Source organism: Desmodus rotundus, chromosome 12 (assembly GCF_022682495.2).
Source record: "Desmodus rotundus isolate HL8 chromosome 12, HLdesRot8A.1, whole genome shotgun sequence".
In the NCBI taxonomy this organism is placed as follows: Eukaryota; Metazoa; Chordata; class Mammalia; order Chiroptera; family Phyllostomidae; genus Desmodus; species Desmodus rotundus.
Genome location: NC_071398.1, coordinates 31,849,728 through 31,869,072, shown reverse-complemented (window position 1 = coordinate 31,869,072; position 19,345 = coordinate 31,849,728). Strand labels below are relative to the sequence as shown.

General features: G+C 49.0%; 1 protein-coding gene and 1 long non-coding RNA gene across 16 annotated transcripts in view; one reads left to right on the top strand and one right to left on the bottom strand.

Annotated features, from left to right (window-relative positions):
- ANKRD11 (ankyrin repeat domain containing 11) overlaps window positions 1-16,553 on the top strand; it is a 237,056-nt gene extending 220,503 nt beyond the window's left edge. For all 13 annotated transcript variants that reach the window (XM_053914542.2, XM_053914541.2, XM_053914540.2 and 10 more), the window contains 5 exons: window positions 136-6,758; window positions 11,148-11,246; window positions 11,332-11,475; window positions 13,926-14,018; window positions 16,318-16,553. In XM_053914542.2, the coding sequence (XP_053770517.1) occupies window positions 136-6,758; window positions 11,148-11,246; window positions 11,332-11,475; window positions 13,926-14,018; window positions 16,318-16,503 (7,145 nt within the window). In that variant the 3' untranslated portion in view covers window positions 16,504-16,553. The remainder of the gene's footprint in view (window positions 1-135; window positions 6,759-11,147; window positions 11,247-11,331; window positions 11,476-13,925; window positions 14,019-16,317) is intronic.
- The window catches only part of LOC123479316 (uncharacterized), a 60,293-nt gene that overhangs the window by 5,838 nt on the left and 35,110 nt on the right, over window positions 1-19,345 (bottom strand). For all 3 annotated transcript variants that reach the window (XR_008425644.1, XR_006654898.2, XR_006654900.2), the window contains 2 exons: window positions 15,406-15,525; window positions 14,657-14,901 (listed from right to left, as the gene is read on the bottom strand). This is a non-coding gene — a long non-coding RNA (uncharacterized lncRNA). The remainder of the gene's footprint in view (window positions 1-14,656; window positions 14,902-15,405; window positions 15,526-19,345) is intronic.

Sequence of the window (19,345 nt, the reverse complement as noted above, 5' to 3'; positions counted from 1 at the left end):
TCCCATCCCGTGCTAGGGGTGACCAGGTGCTTGGCGAGGTCTTTCTCCAGGTCACTTCTGCAGACAGCTTGCCCCCATCCATGTCCGCAGGTATTTTGAACCTGCCTCTGACATCTTTTTCCTTGTTTCTAACAGAGAGCTCAGAGGAGGAAGACGCCCCATCATTCGCACCTTCTAGTTCAGTTGATGGAAATAACACGGACTCTGAGTTTGAAAAAGGCCTAAAGCATAAGGCTAAGAATCCAGAGCCCCAGAAAACTGTGACCCCTATCAAGGACGAGTATGAATTTGACGAGGATGACGAGCAGGACAGAGTCCCTCCAGTGGATGACAAACACTTACTGAAAAAGGAGTATAGAAAAGAGACTAAATCAAATAGTTTTATTTCTATACCCAAAATGGAAGTGAAAAGTTACACTAAAAATAACACGATTGCACCAAAGAAAGCGGCTCATCGCATTTTGTCAGACACCTCAGATGAGGAGGACATTAGTGTCACTGTGGGGACAGGAGAGAAGCTGAGACTCTCAGCACACACAATATTGCCCAGTAATAAAACACGGGAGCCTTCTAATTCCAAGCAGCAGAAGGAAAAAAATAAAGTGAAAAAGAAGCGAAAGAAAGAAACAAAAGGCAAAGAAGTGCGGTTTGGGAAAAGGAGTGACAAGTTCTGTTCCTCTGAGTCAGAGAGCGAGTCCTCAGAGAGTGGAGAGGATGACGGGGACTCAGTGGGGAGCTCTGGCTGCCTCAAGGAGTCCCCACTGGTGCTGAAGGACCCCTCCCTGTTCAGCTCCCTGTCTGCCTCCTCCACCTCATCTCATGGGAGCTCTGCCACCCAGAAACATAACCCCAGCCACACAGACCAGCACGCCAAGCACTGGCGGACAGACAATTGGAAAACCATTTCTTCTCCCACCTGGTCAGAGGTCAGCTCCTTATCAGACTCCACAAGAACAAGACTGACCAGTGAGTCTGACTGCTCCTCCGAGGGCTCCAGTGTGGAGTCACTGAAGCCAGTAAGGAAGAGGCAGGAGCATAGGAAGCGGGGTAGCCTGCAGAATGCTCTGTCAGAGAAGAAGAGCTCCTTCCACCCCAGTGTGGATGGCGCCATTCCCAAGCTAGACAAGGAGGGGAAAGTGGTCAAGAAACATAAAACGAAACATAAACACAAAAACAAGGAGAAAGGGCTGTGTTCAGTTAGTCAGGAACTCAAATTGAAAAGTTTCACTTACGAATATGAGGACTCCAAGCAAAGGTCAGATAAAGCTATACTTTTAGACAATGACATTTCCACTGAAAACAAGTTAAAAGTATTAAAGCACGATAGGGACCACTTTAAGAAAGAAGAGAAACTTAGCAAAATGAAGTCAGAAGAAAAAGAATGGCTCTTTAAAGATGACATAATAAAGGTCTCCAAAGATGAAAAGTCGCTTAAGAGAATCAAAGACACAAACAAAGACATAAGCCGGTCTTTCCGAGAAGAGAAGGACCGTTCAAATAAAGTAGAAAAGGAGAAATTAGTGAAGGAAAAGTCTCCAAAAGAGGAAAAACTGAGACTATACAAAGAAGAAAGGAAGAAAAAGTCCAAGGACAGGCCCTCAAAATTAGAGAAAAAGAATGATTTTAAAGAAGACAAAATTTCAAAAGAGAAGGAAAAGACCTTCAAAGAAGATAAAGAAAAACCCAAAAAAGAAAAAATTTACAGGGAAGATTCTGCTTTTGATGAATATTGTAACAAAACTCAGTTTCTGGAGAATGAAGACACCAAATTTAGCCTTTCCGACGATCAGCAAGATCGATGGTTTTCTGACTTGTCTGATTCGTCCTTTGATTTCAAAGGGGAAGATAGTTGGGATTCTCCAGTGACAGACTATAGGGACATTAAAAGTGATTCTGTGGCCAGACTGATCTTGGAAACAGTGAAAGAGGACAGTAAAGAAAAGAAGCGGGAAAACAAAAGCCGGGAGAAACGAGACTACAGTGAAAAACGAAGTGACAAAGATGCTTTCTTTAGAAAGAAAGACAGGGACCATCTGGATAAAAACTTGGAGAAGAGAAAAGACCAAATTGAAAAGCATAAAAGTATACCCAGCTATCTTTCAGAAAAGGACAAAAAGAGGAGAGAGTCTGCTGAAGGTGGACGAGACAGAAAGGACAGGGATCTGAGCGACATCTGCAGGGACAGGAAGGACACTCTAGAGAGTGCCAAGGAGCGGAAAGATGGCAGAGTGAAGGCCGAGGAGGCATACAGGGAGGACCTGAAGGAGTATGGCTGCGAAAGCGTATTTAAGGACAGGTCTGACTGTGACTTTGGGAAGAGCCTGGAACCTTGGGAAAGGCATCATTCAGTGAGAGAGAAGGAGAAGAAAGATGGCCTTGAGAAGGAGAAGAAGGAAAAAATAAAATTAGAAAAATACAAAGATAAGTCCAGTGACAAAGATAAAAATGAGAAATCTATCCTTGAAAAATGTCAGAAGGACAAAGAATTTGATAAATGTTTCAAAGAAAAAAAAGATGCTAAAGAAAAACATAAAGATATACATAGCAAAGAGAAGGAGAGAAAAACATCTCTTGACCAAATTAAAGAAAAAAAGGAGAAGAGTTTCCCTGGAATTATCTCAGAAGACTTCTCTGAAAAAAAAGATGAAAAAAGGAGTAAAGAAAAAAGCTGGTATATTGCAGATATATTCACAGATGAAAGTGAAGATGAAAAAGATTATATGGCAAGTGGATTCAAAATTGGAGAGGCCAGTGAAGTGCAGAGGGCAGACAACCTCCAGGAAAAAGATGACGGGAGGGAGCCATACCCCTCAGACAGACACCGGAAGCACTCTGCTGACAGGCAGCACTTGGAGAAGCAGAAAGAGAAAGAGCTCAAAGAAAAGAAGAAGGAAAAAGGAGCCATGGAAGGGGGGAAAGACAAAAAGGAAAAGGTCTCGGAAAAGCACAAAGAGAAGAAGGATAAAGAATCCACAGAAAAATACAAAGATAGGAAAGACCGAACTTCAGTTGATTCTACTCAGGAAAAGAAAAACAAACAGAAGCCCCCCGAGAAGGTGGAGAAGAAGCCTTCTGCTGAAGACAAGGCCAAGAGCAGGCATAGGGAGAGACCAGACAAGGAGCACTGCAGAGAGAGGAAGGTGTCAAAAAGTGCTGAGGTGGAGAAGAGCCTTCTGGAAAAGTTGGAGGAAGAAGCTCTGCAAGAGTACAGGGAAGACTCCAACGACAAAATCAGTGAGGTGTCCTCCGACAGTTTCACGGACCGAGGCCAGGACCCAGGCCTGAGTACCCTCCTGGAGGTGTCTTTCACAGAGCCTCCAGAGGAGAGGGTCAAGGAGAACTGCCCACAGGAGAAGCTGAAGGAGAAAGAAAGGCACAGGCACTCTTCATCCTCATCCAAGAAAAGCCATGATCGAGAGAGAGTCAAGAAAGAAAAGTCCGAGAAAAAAGAAAAGAGTGATGACTACAAGGACATTGGCAGCAGGAAGGACTCTAGCCAGTATGAAAAGGATTTCTTGGATGCTGATGCTTATGGTATTTCTTACAGTACGAAAACTGACATAGAAGATGAATTAGATAAAACCACTGAATTGTTTTCTACTGAAAAGAAGGATAAAAATGATTCCGAACGGGAGCCTTCCAAGAAAATAGAAAAAGAACTAAAGCCTTATGGATCTAGTGCCATCAACATCCTAAAAGAGAGAAAGAGACGAGAGAAGCACCGAGAGAAGTGGAGAGACGAGAAGGAGAGACACAGGGACAAGCATGGGGATGGGCTCCTGAGACATCACAAGGATGAGCACAAGCCAGCAGCCAAAGACAAGGATAGTCCTCCAAGTTCCTTTAAAGATAAGTCCAAGGATGAAAGCCTGAAACTCACTGAGACCAAACTGAAGGAGAAATTCAAGGAAAATCTAGAGAAAGAAAAAGGTGACTCTATAAAGAGCAGCAATGGAAACGATAAGTTACCGCTGTCCAAAGACCCAGGTAAGAAAGATGTCAGGCCCAGAGAGAAACTTCTGGGAGATGGTGATCTGATGATGACTAGCTTTGAGAGAATGCTCTCCCAGAAAGACCTGGAGATTGAGGAACGACACAAACGACACAAAGAAAGAATGAAGCAGATGGAGAAGATGAGGCACAGGTCTGGAGACCCTAAGCTCAAGGATAGGATGAAGCCAGGTGAGGATGTGCGGAAGAAGAGTCTGGATGTCCCTCCAAAGAAGCCTCTGGGGCTGGATCCTGTCCTTAAAGACAAAAAGCTCAAGGAGTCTGCTCCTGCCACAGCAGCCCCTGAGAATAAGCCCCACCCAGGACCAGCTGTGGACGCCAGAGACTGGTTGGCGGGACCACATATGAAAGAGGTCTTGCCTGCTTCCCCCAGACCTGACCAGAACCGGCCCACTGGGGTACCCACCCCTGCATCCGTGGTGTCTGGCCCCAGCTATGAGGAAGCGATGCACACACCCAGGACCCCATCCTGCAGTGCTGATGACTATGCTGACCTCATATTTGACTGTACCGATCCCCCGCCCGTCTCCAGCACGGCCGCCAGTGCCTGCTCCCCCTCCTTCTTTGATAGATTTTCTGTGGCAGCAAGCGGGATTACAGAGACCCCAAGCCAGACTCCTACAAGGCCTCTGTGCACAAACCTTTATCGTTCAGTCTCTGTTGATATCAGGAGGACTCCTGAAGAAGAATTCAGCATTGGGGACAAGCTGTTCAGACAGCAGAGTGTCCCTACTGCATCCAGTTATGACTCACCAGGGCAGCACTTGGAGGACAAGGCCCCTGTGCCCCCAGGTCCTCCAGAAAAGTTCTCCTGCTTATCCCCGGGGTATTACTCCCCAGACTATGGCATCTCCTCCCCCAAGGTGGACATTCTGCACTGCCCTCCCACAGCTGTGGTCACCACCACCCCCTCCCCAGAGGGTGCCTTCTCTGGTTTACAAGCAAAGTCCCCCACCTCGCACAGAGATGAGCTCTTGGCCCCGTCCATGGAGGGGGCCCTTCCCCCCGACTTGGGCATTCCCCTGGATGCCACAGAGGACCAGCAGGCTACCGCTGCCATCATCCCCCCAGAGCCCAGCTACTTGGAGTCCCTGGACGAGGGCCCCTTCAGCACCGTAATCACAGAGGAGCCAGTTGAGTGGGCTCATCCCACTGCCTCAGAGCAGGGACTCTCTTCAGGCCTAATTAGAAGTGCCCCTGAAAACCCTGTCAGCTGGCCAGTGGGTTCAGACCTTATGCTTAAGTCTCCACAGAGATTCCCAGAGTCCCCAAAACGTTTCTGCCCTGCCGAGTCCCTTCACCCTGCTGCCCCTGGGCCCTTTAGCACCACAGAACCCCCTTATCCAGTCTCCTCTGTCTCATACCCTTTGTCGGTCCCTGAGCCAGGACTTGAGGAAGTCAAAGACGCTTCGGTGGAAACAATCCCAGCCATCGTCTCCACTGCGGAAGAACCGGCCCCTTTTGCCCCTTCTTCCAGGCTGGAGTCCTTCTTAAGTAACTGCAAGTCACTTCCTGAAGCACCCCCTGATGTGCCCCCAGAGCCTGTGTGTATGACCACTGTAGCTCAGGTGGAGGCTCTGGGGCCTCTGGAAAATACCTTCCTGGAAAATGGCCACAGTCTATCTGCTCTTGGCCAGGTAGAGCCAGTGCCCTGGCCCGATGCCTTCCCCAACTCTGAGGATGACCTGGACCTGGGGCCCTTCTCACTGCCAGAGCTTCCTCTGCAAACTAAAGATGTTTCTGATGTTGAAACAGAACCAGTAGAAGAGAGTCCTCTTGTTCCTCCAGAAAGTATGCCTGCAGGGGCCCCCATGGTCCTGAATGGTGGGGATATGGCTACATCAGCTGCGGAAGAACAGCTCCTCCTGCCTCCTGACCAGGCAGCTACCCGGCTGCCTGCCGAGCCTGAGCCTGAGCCTGAGCCCTCAGAGGGGCCAAAGCCAGACCTGATTCAGGAAGCTACGGTGGAAGCAGAGGCTATATTGGAGGGGAGGGCCCCTGAGGCCTCTGACTCCAGCCTGGGGCCTCCACCAACCACCCCAGAGCAGCATCCACCAGGTAGTGGAGATGAGGCAGAGGGCCCAGACCCCTTGGCAGCATCCCACAGCATACCTGAGCCCTCTGAGGATGGCCCTGCACAGACACAGGTGATGAACGGGGCTGGCCCCCATGACAGTGCTGGGCTTGAGGGGCCTCCAGGAAGCATCCAGCCTGAAACTACAGAATCAGACCCCAGACCCACAGCTGAAGCCCCAAAGACCCCCAAAGTGGAGGAGATCCCCCAGCGTATGACCAGGAACCGGGCTCAGATGTTGGCCAACCAGAACAAGCAGAGCTCACCTCCTTCTGAGAAGGAACCTGTTCCTGCCCCCACCCCCAGAGTGAAGGGTAGAGGCTCTGAGGAGGAGGACCCCCAGGCTCAGCACCCACGCAAACGCCGTTTCCAGCGCTCCAGTCAGCAGCTACAGCAGCAGATGAACACATCCACGCAGCAGACACGGGAGGTGATCCAGCAGACGCTGGCCGCCATCGTCGATGCCATAAAGCTGGATGATATTGAGCCCTACCACAGTGACAGATCCAACCCATATTTCGAATACTTGCAGATCAGAAAGAAGATTGAGGAGAAGCGGAAGATCCTCTGCTACATCACCCCGCAGGCACCCCAGTGCTATGCTGAGTACGTCACCTACACAGGCTCCTACCTCCTAGACGGCAAACCGCTCAGCAAGCTGCACATCCCTGTGGTGAGTGCCCAGATGGGACCCCAGCCTACAAGGGTGCCAGTCAGCCGGGGTCAGAACCCTGTTTGCTGTGGGTCTGAATGCAAATGCCAAACCATTTGGATGCGAGAGCTTGGGGTGGGTGTGGTGCCATCATGGGACCACCCTCCAACATGGAGGTTCATGTTGACAGTCTCATTTACTTTCCTCTCTCATTCATCATTTTTCCTATGTCAGCTCCCCATCCAGTGCCTGACTGGGTCACTGAGTGCCTGTGCCCTCTTGACTTTCACCAGTTCTTTCTCTGCTGTGGCCATGCCCTGCAGGCCTCCATCTGCTGCTCCGTCCCTGGTTTCCCCGTGTCCTCCTCACCTGGGGCTGACTGACCAAAACCCCCACCTCCATGTTGGGCACAGCAGTCCTCCTTCATGTAGCTCAGTGTCTTCTCTCAAATCTCCCTTTTTTTCCCACAGAGAAGTTTTTAGTTTATTAATCCTCTCATGAAAAATCTGCATAATCACCACAGTCACTGAAGAATCTTGACTCATTTTTACCAGCATTGACCTTTATAGTCCCTGACTTTCCTCTTTCTGTTCTTGCATTCCTTTCTGTTGTCTTGAGGTCTTCTTATACAGGTCATGTCTTGCAGGTCTATGTTTGGGGTCATTTTTCTTTGCATAATCCAAGGAATTATAAATCATGCCACAGCCAACAGCTGTCTTGCCACCACCAAAATGGGTTCTGAATCCAGATACAAAGATGACATCTGGTGTGATCTTATATATTTTGGCTAATTTTTCCTGAATTTGTCTTAGGTACTATTGCCTTCCCAGGGTGAAGGATATCAATGTCCATTTGTTTCTGCTGAAGTAATCTGTTGTTGATGAACTTCCCAGTCTGGATAGTTAACTGTCATTCATGATGGCAGCTGATCTTCAAGCAGCCAGGGAGGAAAAGCTCCTCTCAACCCGCTTTTAACAGCCAAGGCCTCAATGGGGACGTACTATCTGGCTCCAACCCCAGCTCCTCACCCTTGAACCCTACTCCATACCTCTTGTCCTGGTTTCCAGTGGCTGCATGTTACTGACCTGAAGCCAGGCCTCAGCTCTCATCTCAGTGGAGCCCTGAGTGACCCTAGTACCTTTGCCACTTCCTCAGAGCACACCCCTTTGGCTTCCAGGCTTCTCTACCCAGTGGGCCTATTCTCAGTCAGCACCTCACCTGCCTCTCAGCATTGTTCCCAGGGCTTCCATCTCCTTTTATCCCACCCCTTTCCCTTGATGGTTCACTATCCACCTGAACCTGATGACCACATCCGTGCAGATAGGACACGCCTAATCCACACTGTGCACACCACCTTCTACCATCATTCTCGAGCCCGTGTCTGTGCAGGCGACAAATCTAACTGTTTGGGGCTCTGCGGGACAGCACCTCCCACCTCACTGCTTGTCCTACTCCACCCTCTTGACTAGGCTGACCCTGCTTCCCCTTGGCCACTGGGGTCTATTCTCAGCACAGCAGGCAAAGAGATCCTTTTACAGTGGAGCCAGATTTCTGCTCACCTCTGTCCTGTCCTTAGCCCTCAAGGACCCCAGCCCATTGTGCTCCCCAGGGGTCGCCTGTTCACACAGTGTGCAGTGGACTTGCTTTATTTCTTTAACTATTCAACTTCCTTGAAGAAAAGCTAGAACTTCTGTTTGATTTGTCTATTATGCCCAGAATGGGTCTCATTCACAGCTGTTGAATGAATGCTGGTCAGGATGAGCCAATTCCCTGGGGTCTGGGGAAGGTTTGGGCATGCAGCCCACACAGCCAGTCTTGGAGGGAAATTCCTATCCCAAAGGAGGGTTATGTTGGATGCATGTATTCTGCTCTTAGACCTTGGTGTTCAGAAGTCAGTGTATCTGCTGGCTCTCTATCAAGCAGAAAGCTCAGCTAATTAGGAGTGGTACCCAGTGTCTTCTGAACAAGGGCACAAGATAACTGAGAGTCGGCTTCGATAGCTGAGGCAGCCTCCAGAGCTACCACTCTGCCCGCCTAGTCCAGTGATTTGTTGCCAGGGAGCAAGGCCAGCTTTGAACCCAGTGGGACATCATCAGCATCACTCTCCCTTCTGGTTCCCTAACCCCACACTTCTCTGGGGAGGGGAAACTAAGGCAACCCTGCCTTTGTCTAGCCTGGGAGGATCCTTGTCTGGCTTCATCTGGGTCACTAGATTCAGAAAAATCTGGCCCAAGATTTGTATGGTGAGACTTTTTGTTGTTTTGTTATTGTTTAGATTTTACTCATTTATTTTTAGAGGGGAAGGGAGGGAGAAAGAGAGGGAGAGAAACATCAGTGTGTGATTGCCTCTCACATGTCTTGGGCCCCTATTGGGGACCTGTCCCTCAAACCAGGCATGAGCCCTGACTTGGAATTGAACTGACAACTCTGGCTTGCAGACCGGCACTCAATCCACTGAGCTATACCAGCCAGGGCCGCTGTTTAAATTTTAGTTATCAAAATAAAAGAGTACCATGACCACCATATAAAGTTCAGAAAATTAAGTAGTAAAGGTCATTGTACTCATACTACCCAGGGTTCACCTTGTCAGTGGTCTGTGCATCTCTAGTTTTGCTTTACCAGATTTATGCCTTTCTAGATGTTTTACTTCTGTTACTACATAGGTGAGCACCCAGGCTGTTTGGTGAGGGCAAGCAGAAGTCAAGCATTCCTGGGTTTCTCGCCAGGCTTGGTGCTTTCTCTTGAGGATCCACAAATGGCTTAAACCTACGTGTGCCACTGTATTTGTGCCTCCCCACCTGGTACCACCTGAGGGGACCCAGGTAGAGTCAGAAGAGGAAGGCATACCAGGGCCCCTCGGGGCTGAGTCCTTTGAGGCAAAGGGGTTGGAACAGGGCCCAGTGGGCAATGTGTGCCTCTGAAGAGACCAGCTTAATGTTCTAACGTCTTATTTGAGCTAATTTTAGACTGACAGTGTTAAAAGCAGAGTGTATGTGTGCCCTTCACGGAGCCCCTGGATACTGCATCTCCTCCTGGGTCACCCACCCCTCATCTTCCTTGAAAGGCACTGTTTGGTGACACTTTTGAGGAATATTGATTAGGTGTTTGGTGTGACATTCACGACTGGGCTAAGGGACACATTTTTGGTGAAAATGCACTGATGTGATGTCAGGTCTTAGTGCGTTGTGTCTGGTTCTTGGTGTCAGCAGCTGCATCCTGGCAACAGCGGCCCAAGTCTCCTAGTGTCTCCACTGTGCAGTTACTGTCTTTCCCTTCATAGTTGATAAATATCTTGTGCCCACTGATTTTAGTTTCCTTAGTGGGAGACTAAATCTGAAGCATTTACGCCTGTGGTGTTGGCCTAATGCTGATTTTGTTTCCCTCTCTCTTTATGTGTTTAATAATTGGAATTCTCCTGTAGCCCAACATAAATCACTGTCACTTAATATGTAGATCATTCCAGCCTTGGCCATTAGGAACTTCTTCAAGTTGCCCCATCTTTCCGAGCACACTCTTACTTTACAGCCTCACATGTTCCAGCTGAGCCCTGACGTTCAACCACGCCATCCTTTCTAGTGGCAATGGTGTTTAGAAACCATGTCCTAGGTGCAGGATGTGCTCACTGTCCTGGGGGACTTGGCCAGGGGAGGTGTGTTACTCCATATTCCTCCATCTGGTCTACGTTGAAATCTTGACTGCATCCTGTGCTTGCACCTTCCTTCTTTGAGAGAGACTTGGTGCTTCTTACTTGCGATGTGTTTACTGGCCCATTTCCTCCCAGTGTTCATGTCTCGTTTCACAAGCACTGGTCCACCCACAAAACACCTAAACTGGTTAGATGATGATACTTGTGGGTGGTGGTTCTGGTCTTTCGCCTCATGTCGTCTTTTCCAAAGTGACCCAGGTGAGTGCTCTCTACCTCTGTGATCCCCAGTAGGACGGTCAGGCTCTGTTACCTTGTGTTCCATGTTGGTGCCTGCTTCCCTTTTGGTGTCAGGGTTTATTTTGGGGGACATGAAACCTCATTATTAATAAAAGAAACAGCCCTGCATCCTCTTCCTCTCCCTTGTCCACTGCTTGCTCCTACCATCTTTGTCATTTCTTCTGGCACAAAAAGTAGCAGTATAGGTACTCTGTACTTTGCTTTTTACACTTAACACTGTCTCTGGAACCCAGTCTCCCTCATTCTTTTTCATAGCTCTGTAGTGCTCCTTTTGGGGCCAGGATCCATGCCATAGTTTCTTCACCTGATCTCTTGTGTACACACACTTAGCTGTTTCCAGCGAATTAGCTGGTGCATCTTGCATTTTGTGTGACCAGAGGTGTGTCTTCGGGACAGACTTGGTCAGTGGTGTTGGTGGAGGTTCCCAACTCCCAGTAACCCCTCCCTCTCACTGTTTCTGACTGCAGATTGCACCCCCTCCCTCCCTGGCGGAGCCCCTGAAGGAACTTTTCAAGCAGCAGGAGGCCGTGAGGGGGAAGCTGCGCCTGCAGCATAGCATTGAGCGGGTAAGAAGAGGTCTCGGATTGGGGGTGTGGGCTCAGGATCTGTCTTGCCCTGTTAGGATTGGCTCATGTGGTTTCTGTCCTCCAGGAAAAATTGATCGTCTCCTGTGAACAGGAGATCCTGCGGGTGCACTGCCGGGCGGCGAGGACCATCGCGAACCAGGCAGTGCCATTCAGTGCCTGCACCATGCTGCTGGACTCGGAGGTGTACAACATGCCTCTGGAAAGCCAGGTCTGTGGTGAACAAGGCTGTGCACTTAGCTTGGAAGGCCCAGCTCTTCTTGGGAGACAAGCTTTGGCTACAGACAGGAGTAGGAAACACTCACATCCCCACAGACTCTATGCTGATCACGTGAGCAGATCTGCCCCCTGGAATAGGAGAAGCAGGGGTGATCAAACAGCAGTACATGTAATGCTGATATCATGAGATGCCACATGGGCTCTTCTAGGCCCCATACCAGGGTCCTTACAAGCTCAAGCTCTCAGATTACTGGATTGGGCTGAGCCTCAGTTTCAGTCACTTGAAGAGTTATTTAAACTTCCCTCTGAAACATACATAGGTTAGGATGAGCAGCACCCAGAGCTGCTGCATAAATAGCCTTCTGCAGTGAAGGCCCCGTGGGAGACTATTTTGCTGAGGACAGTGGCAATAGGCCTTGAAGCCAAGGGCCAATAGGTATGGGACCCTGGGGCTGCTTAGCACAGCAGCACTTCCCTCTCCAGCTCCCCCATGAGCACATGGGTCCCAGGGTCCTGTTAGAACTTGCCTGATAGTCTGGTGCAATCTGGGCAGTAGAGCCCAGAGCATTGCCCCTCTGTCCTCCAGAGGAGTGCTGCTGTGTCCACCACAGCCAGTCATTCTGGCTCTCCTCACCCCCAGTGTTTGATTTGTCCCGTGTGGACACACCCTTTGCTTTTCCCACCCAGCCTGACCCGTCACTGAACATTTGGGCATGGGTGCCCCACCCCTATGGGTCTCCCCACGTCTGTCTGCTGGGGTACAAGACTGTGTAGTTAAGGGGCTCCGCCTTCTGGCAACCCCCACCTTCAGTTTTCAGCTGCCTTTTGACCTGTCCGTGGACATGGCTAAGGTTTAAACTGCAGAGTGGGCTCTCATGTCCTCCATTCTCCATCCTGAGCCTGGCTATTTCTCCTACCTCCTGCTGCCCACCATACTCAAGCCTGGCCTTCTGAGGCTGGCTGTCCTAGGTTTTATTCCTCAATTTGTTCTCTTCCCAGCAGCCTCTGTGAACTATTCAGAAATAACCCAGTGTGCGTCATTCTGGGCCTGCCCCTGCCTCTTGGCCTCGTGCCCCTGCTCATGGACTTTCCCCAAAATACTGTTGTTCTCTTGGGCTTCTCCTGCTGTCTCCTTCACTATTCAGGCCTTGATGCCAAGTCCCTTACTGACAGATGCCCCCGCTGGCCCCCTGGCTGGCATGAACTGCTATGTTGGGACCATGTGGACCCCTGAGGTTCTGAACAGTATTCCCAGATTGGCCGTGGCTATGTGGTAACATACAGTGGCTCGGTGGGTTTTAGTTAAAAAAATTTTTATTAGTGGATTAAGGACTTTTCATTCACTTAGTATACAGTCTTTAAGGATATATCTTTAAAAGTGTCCCCATCTGGATTACAGGAACTACTATGGAGGACACATGGACAAAACCAAGGGGGAGGGTGGAGGTGGGGTAGGGAGATGGGTTCAGTTGGGGTGGGGTGGAGGGATGGGGAGAAAAGGCATACAACTGTACTTGAATAACAATAAAAATTAAAAAAAAAAAAAGGGTCCCCATCTAACATACTATATGTCACAAGTTTTCCCAAAAGCAAAACATTTGTCAACAAACTATAAAATAAAATATTTGGTTGGGGATCAAGTGATTACTTCAGGGTTAGGTGTTTTAGAGTTGTACGTCTAAAAGGAAAAAGACAAGGAGTCTGTTGATCTTTAAGGGGTTTCATCTGCATTCCTTCTGAATGTCAAAGGGAGGCCCTAGGCTCAGCCACCAGCTGGTCAGTCATGCATGCGCCTGTGGTTTTCACATGTTCTCCTAGGCATACTGACCACTCAACATCTGGGGAGAACCAGACAGCAGGAGTCTGTGAAAACTACCTGCTCCATTGTCTCTGGGTCCCTCCCAAGGCATCCCTGTTTGTAAGCCACAGTCCATCGCAGGCAAAGATGATGCCGTATTTGAGGACAGTGACATCAAGGTAGCATTCCTACAGAGTGAAACCAGGAAGCTGGCCCTCAGCCACCTCAAACCTTCTAGACATCCTTTACAAAGAAACAATGAATTTTCAGTGTTAACAAACAGATGCCATTGCCTACATGTGGCCTCCTGAAGCAGTGCGGGCCAGCATTGGAGGGCTTCCCAGTTTGCTCCATGGGCATTGTAACAGACATGCAGAAAACCCTCGTTGGGGGTCCCAAGTCACCCCCCAGGGCAGCTCCACTACAGGTAGCATCCAGACAGCCCCATGGCCTCCTAGCTATATTATGAAAGCCATGTGGGGAGGAGGGGGGACCAGGGGTCCTTGAGCATGATGATAATGTGTCGATTCAGGAATGAGGCTGCAGCTTTTATTCTTCACTTAGTAAGGAGGATTTGAAGCACTTACAGGTTTGCTTTTTCCCTTGTTCCCCCATCAAATGCCCATATTTAATTTCTTCTCCAGGGTGATGAGAACAAGTCTGTGCGAGATCGTTTCAACGCCCGCCAGTTCATCTCCTGGCTCCAGGATGTGGATGATAAGTACGATCGCATGAAGGTGAGTGCTCTGTACTCTCCCCAAATTGCACCTGTGCTGGGAGCCCCCAGGAGGCTACGGGGGGTTGGGGGGAGGCTGCTGCTGGGTCCCATGTTTGGAGGTGACTTTCAGACTCTTTCTGAACCCAGCTGATACTTTCAGGGTCTCCCCACCCCCTGTTGCCTCCTTAGAGGATCTTCCCTCCTGTCCAGGTGTGCGGGGAGCAGCTCCTGTCACCAGCTGGCGGTCAGACCTCTGTGGGACCCCACCTTGAGCCCTCCTCAAAGGTCACAGCATACACCCATCACCACTGCTCTGGTCGTACTGACCAGTGCAGCAAGCCAGAGGATGGGTGGGAGATAGAAAGCTTAGCAAGTAAGAAGCAAATCCTCACCTTCAGTTGCTAGATCTGCACATGGGATCACTCATAAGAACCAGGCATAAAACTTGCCAACAACAATGTGTCAGATAACAGAACTCACAAGTCAGCACAGTCCCAGGAAGCTCCATGAGGCAGGGCTGTGCCTACTGCTCTTCTCACTGAGAGCTACAGAGCTGATGCAGGGAAATCCAAAGCTCCCTCATCCCAACCCCGTGATACTTATACTTGGACAGTAAGGCAGTGTTTCCAGGATGCTAGCCATACCTGTGCCCCTTACCTCAGCAACCCATGGCCACGGTGCCATAGCGATGTACACAGGTGCCACATGGAGTGGACAGAAAGCCCAGAGCAGAGAACAGTGAGCCCATGTGACATTTCAGGCCCTAGCGTCTCGTCACAGTGTGGGTAGGGGTGCAGGTACAGCTCAGGTGAGGCCCAGCTCCAGGGTGATGGTGCAGAATCACACCGTTGCTCTCCGTCTACCACCAGCCAGGCTTGAAGGGAGCCACAAGGAAGATTTTTCTACAGAAAGAGTAATAATTTTTAACTACATTAAAATTGTACATTAAAATGCCATGTTAAGTCCAATTTTCCTGAATATATAAAAGGACTTAATAAGAAAAAAGGTAGAAACAAAGAACTAGTAAAGAATGTAGAGTCAGTGCAGGAAAGATAAAGCAGCCACACCTTCATGAGGCCATGTTCTGTGTGACCATTCATTTCAGAGCCATGAGTTAAAGTAGATCCTGTTTAGAAGACAGACTACCAGCCTCCCTGCATGTTCCTGCAGCTGGGAACAGGTGCCATTTGGTAGTTTTGTGGGGTAAACAGTATCAAATTTCACAGTGTTTTGGCCACTTAGTTCACTTCAGTCATTTAAAACTCAGGGATATGTTAAAAAAAAGTTCATTGGAACAACCCAATAAAATGAAAATCCATCGATACTTCTATGAGTAAATGGAGTGTGGGAACATCTGAAGATTGAAATACTGTAAAACATTTTAAATTAGGCACACCTGGCCTCACCTGTGATGGTGTCTGAGCCACGTAATGAAGAGGGTTCTGATGCATTCCGGCACACAGGTGTGAAGACTGTTGAGACATACGGCTGCTGCACTGTAGCATGGGGTGGCTATTTCCAAAAGACTAAAGATAGAGGAACATTTTTATTCCCCAAACCATCAACACACTTATAAAAAAATTACTTTAAAGCAAATTATGCATTGTGATATTCCCACACAAATATCTACTTGTCTGCACATCTAAGAAAATAAGATTATGTTGTTGTGCAGTCACCGTAATGTTGAGCTCTGTGAATCCACAGAGTCCCCTTTGTTGCAAGAATGTGCCCGTCCCCAGACCCACATGTGCTGTGTCAGGTTCTGTCCCATTTCAGTAATCCAGTGAGTCATCATTTCACTTTTTAACTTTGTACCTACTTAGTATGATTTGGTACCTATTTAATAATATATTCCTGAAAACTAAACACTTTAAATCCTAAATAACTTTTTTTAAAAGTTAAGTGTACTTTTAAAAGACATAATTTCTATTACAAATGCAAACGAAATCAATATTACTACCCATATATAATTGTAAAACAAAAAATTAGTTATGAATTCTGTTAGGTGGTGTTGTGAAACCCATGGACGGTGGAGGCACAGAGCAGGGTTAGACTCCTCATGTGGTTAGTGAGACCACTCACAGGGCAGGGTGGCAGTCAGATGGTCCGTGTGATGGTGCTGTGGGCCATGCACAGGGGCAGGCCATCCTGCAGCCAGAGCTTGGCATGGGTCCCTCAACCCCTTCCTCCCAGTGGGTATTGCAGCAGGGTGAGTGAGCAGTGGGGGCCTGGGCTTAGTCCTCTTGCTTGGGCACCACCATAGGGGATGGGCCATGGTCTTGCCTTCGCTTCCCTCACCTGCTGTGCTTTCCATGCAGACATGTCTCCTGATGCGGCAGCAGCATGAGGCTGCGGCCCTCAACGCTGTTCAGAGGATGGAGTGGCAGCTAAAGGTCCAGGAGCTGGACCCTGCTGGACACAAGTCCCTGTGTGTGAATGAGGTGCCCTCCTTCTATGTGCCCATGGTAGACGTCAATGACGACTTTGTGCTTCTGCCAGCCTGATGCACACAGGACAGCTGCACAGGACACAAGCAAGGGCCACACAAGCAAGGGCCACATGGGTCAGCTCAGTGCTGCTGCTGAGTCCAGACAGCGGAAGGAGACCTTGTCCCTCAAGTAGGAACACCCAGGGAAAAACCTGCACTTTGCCCCCTGGAGAATGGCTCTTTTATACCAGCTGCCAAGGGAGGACAAGGAGACCTCGGGGACGGACATGGCGGCCTTGCGGTCTGTTTTCCAGCCAGCTGCACAGGCATTTCAGGAGCTGCAGAACGGATTGTGTTTTTAAAAAGTTATTGTTCCATTCTGATCAACTAAAGGAAATAAAGTTACGGTGTCCACTCCTCACAGACTGTGACCTTCAGGTCAGAGCAGGGGGAGTGCCGTCCTGGCTGCAGCCCTGTTGCCATGGAGTTGCTGACAGTTAAGGGCCTCAGACTGGGGCTGGGACACTGCGCCGCCCGCCTGCCTGCCACAGAGGGACACAGAGCCAGGACTCTCCGGTTGTGTTTTTAATGGAGTCAAATCCACGTGGTTTGTATATTTTTTCCTTTAATCTTGGGCATTTTGTTTCTCTTTCTGAGAACATAACTTGAAACACTACAGAGCCAATAATCATATAAAAAGTGTACCCGTAAACGCTGTACAGTTTTATACACATTCACAATGTACTTTTGCTGCCTTCTAGATAATTTATTTTGCAACACATTACTGCACAGTTGTAAATAACTTATGTACTGTAACATCACTTCAGTTATGTGTAAAGAAATAAATAAATTAATTAAATGCTCTTTGTACATGACAGTCCCCTCCCTGGGAGGGGCCAGTGTGCAGGACTGTGAGATGAGGGGTCACTGCACTGGAAAACTCCATGGTCACTGCACTGGAAAACTCCATTATCTTAAACTTTATTCCTCCCAAATGATTTTTAATTTTGAAACAAATTATACAGTTGACCCTTGAACAACATAGTCAAAAATTTGAGTATAACTTTTGACGCCCTCAAAACTTAACTACTAACAGACTACTATGACCAGAAGCCTTATAGGTAACATAGTTGATTAACACATATTTTGTGTGCTATGTGTATTACATAATGTATTCTTACAATAAAGCTAGAGGAGAAAATTTATAAGAAAACCATAAGGAAGAGAAAATATATTTATAACATTTATTGGGGAAAATGCACATGTAAGTGGACCCGTGCAGTTCAAACCCATGTTGTCAAGGGTCAATGTATTTCCCCTTCTTTCCTGCCCTACTGGGAACTGAAGGGCTATCCTCTGCTGCCCCAGGAGCTGCTCAGCCCACAATGGGGAGGAGCTAACTTGGGAGTCCTGGAGTCTGAGCCCTCAGGTCCTACAAAATGCTGAGGAGACTAAGGGTATGGGAACGTAGAGAGGAGCAGCCCTCGGCTGCCAAAAACATAACAAGATGCCTGTGTCATCTGTCCTGAGGTACCTACTAAAAGTAGGAAGGAAACAGAGTCACCTGCTGCTGGAGCAGCAGGTTCTCTGGGCATTGCGGCCTTGAAGGGACCCCTGTCCAGGCCTGGGCAGCTCTCACTTCCTGGTTCTACTTGCTCCCTGTGTTGAGAGAGCTTCCACTTGGGGCTGAGTCTGCACTGCTAACAGTTTCCCCAGTGACGCAGCAGCTTATGTGGAGTCCCCACTTTAAGAACCCTGGTAGCAGAAAACCAGCTCTAGGAGCAACAGTTGGAGATTTGAGCCCAGCACATCCCAGGAAGGACTGGGCCTTGCACAGAGCAGACAGGGCATTTCACACCCTGTGCTCGTCTCCAAGGAGGATACCTGCAGGAATGGGTGAGAACCAGCGTGGTGGGGCCATGGTGTGCCAGACCCATCTGTGGGTGCTCCCCAAAGTGGCATTTTCCCCTAGATTACCCTTACCCCTTCCTGTCTGCAACTCCTAACATCTGGCTCACAGAGAGTTGACTCCCCCAACATGTGGGGTGCTGCAGGAATGTGGAGGGACAGGTCCAGGCAGCAGGGTCTGGGTAGACATTGTCCTTGTTCATGTTATCCTGGGATCCCTCACACTCCTCTCCATGCTTCCTGTACCTGGTTGGGCAGCAGGAGCTATAGAAATGAGCCCACATGTCCAGCTCTGCCTCATAGTGTTCCTCAGCACAATTCCTGGTGCCACATCCACTGCAGAACAGCCTTCCTGAAACTGCACCCCAGACTGGCCTGAGGTGGCCTGCCACCATTTCCTCCTCAGGTACAGGTAGGATTCCTGGGCCTGCCCCGTGCTTTCCAGGGGGCAGGCCATGGGCAGGACCTTGGTTTCCCCAAAGCACCTAGTATGACCTTGCAGGGTCCGTTCCCAGGATAATGGGCAGGGGGTACCCCCTCTCTACTTCTTTGTTCTCCCCTTCATGCAAATCTCCTCCAGGCTGATCTTAACCACTTGTGTATCTGGGAAGGGGCACAGACATGCCAGCAGAGCTCCAGTGTATTTTCTGGGTAAAAATTACTTGTTTTTCTAATCATAGAACTCAGATCACAATAACACTTCTTTTAAGCCCCTGCTTTTTTATACAATATAAATTAACTTCGGTTCATTCCCATGGACATGCCTTGGCATCAGCAGCTTAAGGCCACAGCATTGGAAGTCCTGGAACCCTGAGCCCCTGTGCATGGAGCCACCTTCACAGCGTGCACAGCATGGTGAGCATCAGTGAGGTGCTCTGTCCTCCAGAGGACGTTTACAAATAAAGTCTAAAAACAAAGGCTGTTTGTGGTTCTACTCCCAGTGTTCATCTGTCGGGGCTTGAGGAGTCAGTGCAGGTATTTTTAGAACACCTAGGAGTCCAGAATTGTGC